At 45.4% G+C, this 12,694-nt stretch overlaps 2 protein-coding genes across 2 annotated transcripts; one reads left to right on the plus strand and one right to left on the minus strand.

Moving 5' to 3' along the window:
• Positions 1 to 1,088: 1,088 nt before the first annotated feature.
• On the plus strand, positions 1,089 to 4,949 carry H6S33_006690 (uncharacterized protein; the record flags this gene model as incomplete). The annotated part of the gene is made up of 4 exons (XM_044838386.1): positions 1,089 to 1,156; positions 1,250 to 1,361; positions 1,426 to 2,283; positions 2,367 to 4,949. 4 exons carry the CDS (start codon positions 1,089 to 1,091, stop codon positions 4,947 to 4,949), a joined length of 3,621 nt encoding a protein of 1,206 aa, XP_044689508.1.
• A 584-nt stretch (positions 4,950 to 5,533) lies between these two features.
• Positions 5,534 to 7,232, minus strand: H6S33_006691 (uncharacterized protein; the record flags this gene model as incomplete). Its single annotated transcript, XM_044838388.1, has 5 exons — positions 5,534 to 6,621; positions 6,685 to 6,873; positions 6,932 to 7,003; positions 7,068 to 7,144; positions 7,207 to 7,232. 5 exons carry the CDS (start codon positions 7,230 to 7,232, stop codon positions 5,534 to 5,536), a joined length of 1,452 nt encoding a protein of 483 aa, XP_044689509.1.
• Between the last annotated feature and the right edge of the window lie 5,462 nt (positions 7,233 to 12,694).

Consider the following 12,694-nt stretch of genomic DNA (forward strand, 5'->3'; position numbering starts at 1 on the left):
GACTTCCCAAATGAACCGACTTTGGGGGTAAATGTAGAAGTCTTGTGCCAATGCACTTGTATCACTATGTGACTGACCCTATCAATCACATTGTTGGCTGTTGTATCCACGGGTAGTTTCCTAGGTAGTAGAGATAGAAGACTGCTCGATATATAACGAGAACGATGAAAGCTCTATTCAACCATACCATGGGCGTATCATAATGGATAAAGAAGGAAGAAGCCAAACTAAATCTATGATTATGCTTTGTTTCACGTATCCTAAATTTATAAAGTACACGACACCACATGTTTAGTCTAGTACTCTGATTAGTCATCTAACGTCTGGGCTTTGTTTTCGAATGGCAGCCGACCTGAAACGACCATCTGATAGAAAGCTAGCGTGAGGAAAGATCTGCTCCTACAATTTAGGGTCTTAGCATAACAGGTACTCGAACAACAGCCATATTATAGTAATCTAATCTGACGGCTAATTCGCACAACATTCACGGCGAAGATTTCTAATACAATTATGATTACCGCAATAGGAAATGGCAAGGAAGATCAGAGGCTGTAGGAGGTTAGATCCTGTATCACAACTGCCTAAAGCGGTAGTTATATGTAAATAAAACACTTTAGGTGTCGTGCTAGATAGAGCTCCACGCTGGCGATACTATGATAATGTCTCTCCAATGAATGTATGCCCTAATATAATTGTTGTAGCTGTTCCTTGTAGATTCAGGTGGCACTTGATAAACACCATGGGACAGTGAAGAAACATCATAGCTCACGTGCGACATCTTGGCGACAACCGTCACTTGTCGACGCCTTAACCTTACTCACCTCTCATCGCCTGTCAAAATCAAAATCAGTGCCAACCTGTGGCGTTCCGACAAGGCGAGCATTCTTTTTTTTATTTGTATTTTTTATCTTAATCTCCCCCCCCCTCTCTCTCTCATTCTCCTCTCTTCTTGTAAAGCACCCTCGCGCCGTAGAACACGACATATTGGTCTTATTCACCGTATCACGACCTATCCTCATAGCCACAACTCATAAACCGAACTGGAAGAAGGGCACAGCACAGGACCCGGACCTCCACCGTGAGGAGGAATGCCGATACTAATTTATACGGCCCATACGGGAGAGTGTCTACAAGCCGAATCCGGATCCTTCGCCTCGTGAGCATCTCCGTCCTCTATCGCTGTCCAAGCTAGCTAGAGTGCTGAGCTACAGATAGCTACGAGCTTTGAAACTAACAGCTCTCTCTGTAGCGTCGAAGAACTCCGAAAATGGATCGATTCAAAGATCTCTCTTCCCCCGGCTTGCCAGATCTTGATGACGAGTCGGGGCACAAACTTCAAGCCCGCGTCCCTCACCCAGGAGGTCTGTTCTCGTCGGCTCCCACCGATCCCACTGACAGCTAGCTCACTAACTAATATTATGATAGCGCGAACTTTACCTGTTTGATCGTCGACACCTCACACATCCGTTTCCCCCGCCCCCCACATCTCCGATCCCCCGTGTTCAAATACCCACCCCGTTTCCGACGAATCTTGATTCCGAGACCGAGCTTTCCTCCTGGCGCTCTCTATTTAAAAAACGTTTGAGTTGGAGTGAGAGCGTGTTGAGCCATGCCCAGATGCTCGCCCAACAGATTGCGGAGAACGACACAGGGACTGTGGTAATACGCCAGGCCGTCAAAGTCGCATTTAGCAATCTCGAGTACCATTCCGGAACTCTCAACAGTTCGTTAGGGAAGCTACGGGATTGGGCTGAAGGAGTCCTCGTGGACCAGGACCGCGTCTTGGCCGAGTGGGAGGACGGAGTGGGTGTCCTTACTCGCCTCCCGGTACACCCTGAGTTGAGGAGATATCATCAAACGGGCTTGGAGGAAGAGCAGGAAGCTAAGGTGCTTGCGGACTTTTTCACCATAAAAGATGTCCAGCTTGCCGCCTCAACCCTCTCAAGCTTGAGTCAGAAGTTTGAAAAGGATGTGATTGAACTCAGCGAGACAATCGAGGATATAGTTGGTCAAACGCAGGTACTCAAAGGAGAGATCCAACGCGAAAAAGAACTTGCAGAACGGGATGGGGTGGCGGAGAATTGCAAAATGTTGATTGGAGAGATAGAGGTATTAGTTAAGAAGGTAAAGACGGATTATGACTACGTGCTCACGCTGCAGGGGCCAAGAGCTATCTCTACAGCGAGTAAGAGGGCTTATGCTAGTACGACCGAGTATCTGCCAGGATTGGTCAGTGTAGTCGGGGATGTAGGGAGAGTCTTGCAGGAGGCTGTCAAACTTAAGGTAGACCCAACTAATCCAAATCCAAATCCAAATCCGCGTTTTTTATCATCGCGCTTCACAGAACCCTAATTAACGTAATAAAGAACGAGGCCTCTGAAAGAAGTACTGCTCATCTGCAAACGATTGCACACATTCAATCTCTCTGTGCACCTGTTAACCCCGCCCTCACCTCTCTTGACAGTACCTTCGCTGAAGACGCTTCCCTCCGTCTCTTAACCCTCATCACGCGCTTCCCCAGTATCTATGGCTCTCTTCTTATCGAGTGTGTTCGCCGCCGTGAATGGTCTGCAAAATTCACCAGTGATTCTCAACGCGTTGCAGAGGATCTTGCGAATATCAAAGAAGATGAAGAAAAGCGACGAAGAAAGTGGATGCGGAACACCGGATCTCTCCTACCTTTCAGCCTTGAAGGTGGTGACGGCGTACAAGGGGTTGTTCGTGCAGAGCTGACCACGCGCGGCGATGCGAGCGGAGGTTTACCAAACATCAACCGTGCAGATATTGAAGCATTTCTTACAATGCTCAAGACAATGGAAGGGATGGAAGGAACATGGAAAGATCTCCAGGGGCTCTACACCAAACTAGATGAACCGCAAACCACGGGAGGAAGAAAACACGGCGGGAAACGCCCAAAAGGCTTCAAGTTCGGCTCTATACACGAGGCTACAAACACAGGTGGAGGCTCATTCTATGTCTCTCATGGCGATGAAGAACTCAAAACTCTGCGCACGGAGAAGGAGGCCTTGCAACAACGTGTGCAAGGTTATGAAAGCCGTGTGAGAAAGCTAGAGGACCTAATCCATAGAGCTAGGGCAACCACGGGGAATGTTTATACCCCTTCACAGACTCCGCAGTCCGCATCAAATACACCACAACTCACGCAACAGGCTTTCCCAAATGATGGGCCCACAAGCCCAGTCAACGTGAGACGAATAAGCTCTGAGAATATTGTAGATCGGACCCGTATAACCACACTTGAAGCAGAGCTTGTGGCAGAGCGGGAACTTACCGCGAGGCTACAGAAGGAGGCCGCAGCCCATGCAGGGAGTGAGAAGGAGATGAGCGAACGGATGAGAAGCGCTGATGATACCAAGCGTGATCTTGTCGCAAACTTGGAGGCATTGGATCAGCAACACATCGTTGAGCGTAAAGCTTTCCAGCAAGAAATCGAGGAGCTAAAAGGTAAAATTGAGGAAGCATATGAAGAGCTTGATCGCGATGAGGAACGCATTAAGAGTCTCGAAGGAGAGTTGGAAATAACTAGCGTGGAAGTCGAGAGACTCCAAGGTGAGAATGCAAGACTTATCGAGAGTGTGCGTGCGATGGAGGAATCGATGAAGGGTATGAAGGAAGTATTGGAGAATGCAAAGAAAGATAGTTTGGAACGAGAGAGTCTAGTAGGTAGAGTGAAGGGGGCACACGAGAAGTTTGGGGGGGAGACTGCGCCAAATGATCTAGGCAAATTAATGGACGGAATTGAAGAACTAATTGCGAAGAGTGTCGACCGGTGTAAAGATCTTTCAAGACAATTGGAGGATGTGAAGGAACATGGTGAGACAGTCGAGAAGGAGAAGGAAATGTTGGAGAGGAGACTAGAAAGCAGAAGCATCAAAGCCAAGGATCTTACCCAGAGGTTGTATACACATAATATCCGCTCAATCCAATTGCTGGAGGCGCTCGGATATCGGATTGTTAGGAACGAGGGCAGTACCACTATCGTGAAGGTCACTCGAAGCAACAACAGCGATAGCGCCGTGCTAAGTCGCTCATCCCACGACATGTCCGCATCCATGAAGAAATCCGGACATCTCCCACCTGCCACGGCCGAAGATGTATCTCTTCTCTATTGGCTGCACGACTCAGACTCTTCCGCTGAGGATGAAGCCTTCTCCGCATATCTTACCAACATTTCTTCCCTTGATCTAGACGCATTCGCAGACACCGTTACTAGCAGAGTAAAGAAGGTTGAAAACGACTGCCGCCAGCTTATGAAGCAGTGCCGCGCTTACCGCGAGAAATACTACCGCTCCCGCGATGAAGCCAACGAGAAAATCGCGTTTAAATCTTTCAAATCAGGTGACCTAGCTCTCTTCCTTCCTACACGCAACTCCGCGACCCGCCCATGGGCCGCCTTCAACGTCGGCGCACCCCACTTTTTCCTCAAAGAGGAAACAGGCCATAACCTTCGTTCACGAGATTGGCTCCTCGCACGTATTACCAAGATTGAAGATCGTGTTGTCGACCTCTCTCGTTCCTCGGCATCGATACAGCTGCCGCCCGATCGTGCTAGTCTGCACTCATCGGACGGCGCAAGTATCGATGACGAGAACCCATTTGAACTATCTGATGGTCTAAGGTGGTATTTACTTGATGCCGTTGAGGAGAAACCGGGTGCGCCTTCCACCCCTGGCCAATCATCGAGTACTGTTGTCGTCGCGAATGTGGATGCGAAGGGATCACTTCGTTCCCGAAAACCTGTTACAGGAGCGAAGAAGACACTGTCGCAGATCACGACAGAGCACTCGCGTCGGAGCTCTTCGGCCAGTGGAAGAGGTAATTTGCATTCGCGTGATGGGCCACCGGTAGATGTAGTGGCTGCTGTGCGGGAGGGATTGGAAGGTGCGGGGGTTGCAGTTATAGAAGGAGTAGAGAAGGATGCAAGTTGACGATTATGGGCAGGGATTTGGAGGAGAAAGTAGCTGTGCTTTTTGGCGTTCTAGGTCTTGTGATTCTTGATTCGGATTCGACTGGCTTTTGATGGGAAATTGGACTGGTAAAGCGAGGTGGCTGAATTGGGAGACTGAGTTTGGTTGTTTTTTTATTTTATTTCCTTTTGTTTTGCCTTTTGTAACTGGTAATTCCTAACCCTTTCAAGATAAAACTTGTCTTTGACAGACTCTTGCAATACGGAATGGTATGGGTGCCTGTACAGCTTGATTGTTGTAGTTATATATTTCCTGTCGTCTTATTCGGGCTTGGCCCTATTTGTTTATATAGGTCATCATTCAATCAAATATCACATGGGACCGTCACTTCAATATGAATACGATATTTTATCTCAGTGCAAATCTTATATTCACGCTTAGCTAGGGCAAAAACCCCGAAGATAACATTATGCTATTGTGAACAATGAGACTGCAGAACACCTTCATAGTATGTATGTGTACCTGTTTAACACTCTCATAATCACCTCTACAAGTGCAGTGATGTTAATTTATTAACATGACACTCATTTTTAACCGGTTCAAGTTCAAGTGAAACGGCTCCTCTTCTTCTTTTCATTAAGCTCATCGTCTGTCTCATCCTTCTCAAAGTCACTAACGGTGTTGTCTTTTTTTGGACTAGTAATTCTAAAGATGGAATTTTTTGCCAACGGACTACAGTCTCGGGTAGGTTTTCTGCCCCTCATGAAATGCAAGTCTAACGGCACTTGCATTTCTCCGGCCATGAGTCTTCCCCTCTGGCTACTTAGCGGCGAATTTTCCACACCCTTGTGCACAGGAGAACGTCCCATCTTCTCAACATTCGGATTTAATGAGTGCCCCCCGCCAGGCCTCGACAAAAGAATCGGGATTTTTGACGCAACGTGCCCAGGTTCAATTGTTCGTGAACTGGAATCCTCCATTTTTTCAGGACTGCAAGACGAGCTTGCCCCTCTATTTTCTCCTAGAATCTTCGAGATCCAAATTTCCTTTGCGGGTACACTTTCCCTTTGCCCTGGAATAGTTAAAGACGCAACCTTTCTAGGTGATTTGGTCTTTTCGGCCTCGATAACTCTCGAGGTGGGTTGAGAGTCTTGGTGGGATGCAGCCTGGTCAACTATCTCCCAATCGTCAAACGTGGCATCCTCGGACGCCATCATCATTTTATCGGCTGGGGCTTCGACTTTAAGATCTTTCTTCACGAGTCGAGGAATCTTCGAGATTCTCCGAGTAACGCTCCCAAGTGCTGGATTCTCAGATCTGGATGCCCCGGGGATACCTGTGCTCTCAAGAAGAGAAAGAACACGACGTGATGCACTGGTAATTGATATGTTTCCTTCAATATCTTCTTGGCAGAGATCTCTTGTATTTTGGTCAAAGTTTGGAGATACGCCTGGCCACGGTGCCATTCCTGCCTCGTACCTCTGCATTCCCTCAAGAACATAGGCAATTATTATGTGGAAATCACGAAGAACATCGCCAACTGTAGACCGCGTATTCCACTGCCTCAGGATTTCGCTCAAAGGAGAATGTGAACCATTCATTTGCGTGTTAAAACCTTCCAACTCCTCGTTATTGGGCGATTCTTTTTCTTCTCCTGCTTCGCCCAACCGTCTTGTTATTCTTGCTTGTTCAACTGAAGAAAGTGAGATATATGCGTCAAAGTGAGGCCATCCTGGGCTTAATCCATTCAACGAACTTCCATCATTCGGGCATACTTGTATCCGACTTCCTTCACCTTCCTCGCCAATTTCGATCTCATACCTATTCCAGTATTCCGGTTCGTGTAAAATCATGTCTGGTGTAAGGGCTTGAAGATCTCCAAGACAGAAATCAGTCATAGAACCATTTGCAGGCTCCTCAGGCGATACGACCATTGAAGTTTCCCCTAAAGCATTCAGGGTATCAGATACATAGCGAGATGTCCTTCTTGTTCTTCTCAACACCGTTCCCCCTCCCGATGAAGAGAGTGTCGTCCAGCTTGGATGCCGTCTTCTCTGGGGGGGCAACGGTGACGCCTGTATTGGGTCTGATGTATACGTGACTCTAGGTTGCTCCTCGCTCTGACTACGGATAGTGAACGAAACCCTTCTTGAAATTGATGGGTAATGTGGGTGCCCATCAAGATAAGCATCTGCACTGCTATCTTCACGATCTCCCTGCCAGTTATATCTCAATCGCCAACCCTCGTAGCAAAATAATTCACTCCATCGATACTCACGGAACCTGTACTGCCTTCTGCAACATGGACAACTAGGACTTCCGTGAGAATCAAAGAGTTAGCTAAGCCCGAGAACTTCATGTCACAGGAATACTTATCTCGTGGAACCAAACAGCAAGGCAAGCACTATGAAATGCGTGTCCGCATGGCAATCTAGCGACTTCCCACTCAGCACCACTTGAATCTAAGATAGCCATCTCTGCTGGAGTAAATCCTCTCCAAATCCATTCTTCTTGGCATATCGGACACACTCTTGATTCGAAACATGATGCAAGCCCGGCCTGAGATTCGATCACTTCACCCGGTTGGAAATGCCCTTCAGAATGTCTAATAACAACAGCAGAATTTCCATTTGGTTCCACTCTGAAAGTCATCAGTCCTAAAGATAAAGGAGAATCTGTATTCTCCGGGACTTGAGATGTCTGTAATCCTAGGCTAGCCAGATGCAATACCCCAGGTGCAGGAACCTCATTGCGTGATACACTCGCAGTATTAAATTGTATCTGGGTATAATTTCCAAGATAATTTTGATCAGTATCGTCCCGGAGACCCTCTTGGTTTTGTCTACTTGGGTAAATATTGTAGTGTTCGAGTGGAAGTGTGTCTAGAGGCTGTCGATATGTCATCCTTAATGAATTCAGTGAATAAGTACTAGAATGCCTAGTAGTATCACGTCTTTCTGATAAACGATATGGTGCTCTTTGAGTGAATCGTCGTAGATTTTGGATTGCAGGATGACGAGGCAGGGGCCCGGGTCGACCTGAGTGCTCAGGGGGTCTCGGTGTGAAGGTCTGTTGGACTGCCTGTGCAGCAGTCGGGGAGGGCTGTTGGCTTTGGGATTGCTCTGTTGGGTCCCTGCTATTAAGGCCTGGTCCACATTCCGCACCGGCCACCATGGTGGGATAACGCAAATGTGATGGGTGCATCTCCGCGCTATTCAGACCCTCTGAGCTTTGTGTAGGAGCTGTGGGGAGCAAGGCGGTTCAAGAGTGATCGGGCAAGCTGTTTTGCAGTTAAAAGGTGATAGGCGAGACTACGTGTACATGTGTTCAATACGAAAGGAGAGAAAACTTATACTCCAGAGTCACGTACATAATTTCGGTAAATTAGTAACTTGTTGACGTATGCTCGCTGAGAGGCTACATCTATAGGATTTTGTGTAAGTAACCGCCACCTCAGTGGCAGCATCACGTTATCGATACATGTACTACATGTATGTATCATATACAACATTAAATGTTATGCTAAGGTGTAAACCAGTCAATACAACGGTGTTTAGTAGAATAGAGCTAGCTTCTCACTACATATTAGATCTGGATTCATAATGATACGTGTTCCATTAAACAATGTTCCCAGTGTCTTCTTACGCTTAGAACGAGATTCTATCACGTGACCTAAGGTGTCCTGAGCACAGATCCTCACTCGACCGAGATGTTAAATTGACCAGCATCGTAACACCGGTACTAGCGCCACCTCACCATTTCCTTAGGCCACCAACCACCGCCACCATAACCATGATAATTAAAGCAGGAGATAATTACTTTTGAGCACAAAAATGACTGACTTTAATACATTTGGTTTTAAATTAGCTATTGGTTGTGGTTTTATAGGGTCTTAAGTTTGGTGGGGTTGAATGGTTGCGAGCGCAATTGGGACAATACTTAATTTCACCGCAAGTATAAAGAGGACCAAATATATTCTCCAATGTTCGGAAGCCAGAAATCAACAGCGCCCAGGCCTTCATTATGTCTTGAACATACGGTCTCGTGGAGAGCACCAGTGGCATTTAATTCAACTATAGATGGGATATCAACAGCTCACCACCGCATGCTATTTATGAAACATCATTTCTCGCAATTTAATTGTTCCTAACTCTCACAAGTCCATTGATTAAGGGAATCAATTACAGGCTCTGCTGATATAGTGTGTTTATCAAACTTAATATATAGATCTCAAAATCATACAAAGTTGAAACGCCACCTCTTGGGAATAGAGGGAAAGGAATCACGTTCACAGAAACTCTATCATGCGACCTGATAGAGAAGCTAAATCAAAAAATCCTGCATGTAAATTCACTCCCATATACATAATTTCTATACTAACAAAGAAACCTATTGCAAACCCTAAGGGGATCTCGAGGTAAAATGTTTCCCTTTGGAGTCACAAGCTATCACTCGGTTAATCAATATACAGCCCTCAAACCCATTTTGCGATTGTTGTTATTGTCGCTTATTCTTCAATCGAATCTAACTAGGATGTACGTTAACGTTGGTAGATATATACCAGAGTTATATAAATGTGGAATCAGGACGCGAGGTTCTTGAATGAGTACACTTACGACCTAGTATCTACGCGTATATATACGGATATGTGGCATGCGCAAATACATGTAGTTACAAGCTCCATATATATATATATACGTTTATAAGGTCTATAATACTTAGCTAGTATATAAGCTAAAGGATGTTACCCGGAGTGTTACAGGCTTCTCCTCGTCGACCCCGAGACATCCACACGTGTACTCGCCAGGTTATATATATATACGTACTGCAGCCAAGTGATCCTAACATCAAGCACAACCTATTCCAACAATCCTCACAAAGATCTATATTACATTTATTATCACTAGGCCTATGAGAATATACCTTCAAAATCGCCAGTACTCTCTGTTTCCCGGAGGTATGTGATCAAGTGGCCACCCGTGGAACCTACATTGGATGCAAAGTCGATCGCGATGTCTTGAAACAAAAAACGTATTGAAAATCACCGCACTGAAGAAGGTGCATTACAACCCAGGAATCCCCATACTTGTTTAATTTGGGTGTAGCCCTCTAGCACCTGACATAAGTCGATGATCGAAGACTCTAGGATATTGCCATAATAAAGTTTGTGACGTAGGTCCACAAGCGGCCGGTCATTTATACATAAATCTAGCGATGATATATCCAAATTAATTACAAAAACGACGAGCTCCATCGAAAGCAATGATGACTCTTGACGTAAGAGTTCCTATAACACGAACAGATCGACTGAATAATGGAGTGGTAAGTACGAGATTTCATTTGTCTCTATAGTTCTATCACTAACCTTCAAAATTTTGACAGCTGTCGCACCAGTTCGCTAATGCATCAACGTGAGTGGATGAGCACCTAGGCTGTCTCCAGCTGCGTGGAGTGGACAGAGCACCCTGCCACATAATGCACACACTTTACTCTACGTAGTTAATCAGATGCATGTTATTCACGATCTGCAAGTGAATAGGACATGCAGAGACATTAATACGGCGGTGAGCTTCTTGTATGTGTCTATCGAACAGCACCAAACATATCCTGATTCATTCTAACGAAATTCATACTCGTCTTGTTCCCGTTCGCTCCCATGATCACAGATAAACGGCCATATCCCTATATTAAGCCTTCATCGTCGAGCATCGAACATAACACTATGCAATAGGAAATAGAAATTCCAAATTCTATAAACAGGGATACATTTGTTGGAACTTGGAGGTAAACTCCACTGTAGGAAAAGTACAGCACTATAGCTAGGTAAGCTTATTGGAGAGTATTCATTTCCATGTTCTGATTTAAGCGGCTGCTTGCAGTTAATTAACATCGAATATTAAACAGGGCAATGAGGCCGGTATGTCGCAACTCCCCCACATTTTCTCATTGGTTTAGATGGAGTTGAGTAGCTGCCTGGCTAACTGTCTTTCAGCAGGGCAGGGATAACCAAGGCGACAAGAAGCTTATCCGGGAAGATTCCATGGTATTTACCGAAGCCTAGACTTATATACGAGGTCATATGGAATATAGCTTACGAATATATGTGTGATGTGCCGGTACTTCATATAACCATGGATCATAACCAATAGGAGAACTAGGACCCTTGAAACAATGTGAATCGATCTGAGGCATAAGAACCAAGGCAGGCAGGAGATCTAAGATCCACTCCCATAAGTTTTCGAAATCGTGCATCTTTGTACACACCTTTCGGGAATTAGGTTTACTAGATACCGGAGCTACACTTCCTGTTAAAGAAGGGCTAGCACACGGAATGAATATTACGGTAGATACAATAGAAATATTTTCATTGCCACACGCAAGATTAGTTTACAAACCCCGAGAAAGGCTCAAAGCCAATCATGTGCCTATCATAAACCTTCCCCAAGACACCTTTCTCCGATGCAAGACAGGCCATGCTCTATTCAGTAAGAGAGAATCATACTCAGCCTAATGAGCATTCAACTCTAGGGAATCTGCACCTCAAAAATATCGCGAATGAAGCCGCGCCGGCCTATCACTTTTACAATAAAAATAATGATTACAATCTTTTAAAAATACCTTTGAGACAGGTCTCATGAGACGCCGTATCAGATTGCATACCTACATACCTGCATTGTCACGCGCAAGCTGGTGAAAAAAACCCGTGATGTCAATGCTTCGGCTGTCTGTGGTGGCAGATTAGTTGAGGGCTTTGTATGTATCTGCTCATGTATTGTAGTTAGATGTCTGTTCCCGTGCAGTTGATGCGCATTTTCAAACGTCAAAAAGTGTGCTGGAAATCACAAAACATACATGCGTGTACAGTTCATACATCACGAATAGGTTTTACGAATACTTCGTCTACAATAAACAAACCAGGGAAAATAAAAACTAATCTCTCGGGAAGATTCGGTAGTAAGAATTTGTATAGATCCTAGCCTTCCATTTCTCCGGCTCAAGGGGCGTAGCTGGACGTAACATGATATCAGGCCACTATTCTAAAATCACGTGACGCATATAACACGCCATGTCAGATTACATATAGTTGATAAAAATGCCACTCCATTCATATCTTGCCTTCCGCATAATAGTATACTCGACTCTCTATGTTGAACTTTCTCTTGGATCATTATTGTCCAACTACCGGTACTGTTACTGTTCTAGCTTCGTTGGCCTTGTGTGGAACCCGAATTCCGAAACGGCATATATGCTAGCTAGGCCCGAAAGATCTACACCGAAGACAAACTGACAAAAGGGGCTACCTATCTCGTTAATCAATAATGATAGGATATCGCTGGTTTTTGTGGGACTGTGATAGCTAGCTAACGTGTACATATCATCCAGCTGAAAGCCTTATCCCCTTATAATTAGGATGGTGACGTCGGAGTTGGAGCTGCGTTCTTATCAGTGCATCATGATCAATAAACAGAAAGATTCTCGATAGATTACCTGACTCGCTGTTTCGGCCAGACCTGGAATATCTACATGGAAAGGTATCACGGTTTAAAGTGAGAGCGCTTCATAATTGGTGCAAGTTGACAGATTGCGCAATGATATTGACTACAGGCCTTAGAAGAAGCCAAGGTTGGTCGTGAATTCAAGCTTCGAATCTTCTCTGAGGTATTCTTAGGGGCTGTCAGATTAGGTCACTACCACGGCATGTTATAATCTGTTCTTCTTTTCTGGAAACTGGATTTTATATTGAAGGGGCATAACAATAACGTTTT

This window comes from Morchella sextelata (genome assembly GCF_020137385.1).
Source record: "Morchella sextelata strain SCLS chromosome Unknown scls_21, whole genome shotgun sequence".
In the NCBI taxonomy this organism is placed as follows: Eukaryota; Fungi; Ascomycota; class Pezizomycetes; order Pezizales; family Morchellaceae; genus Morchella; species Morchella sextelata.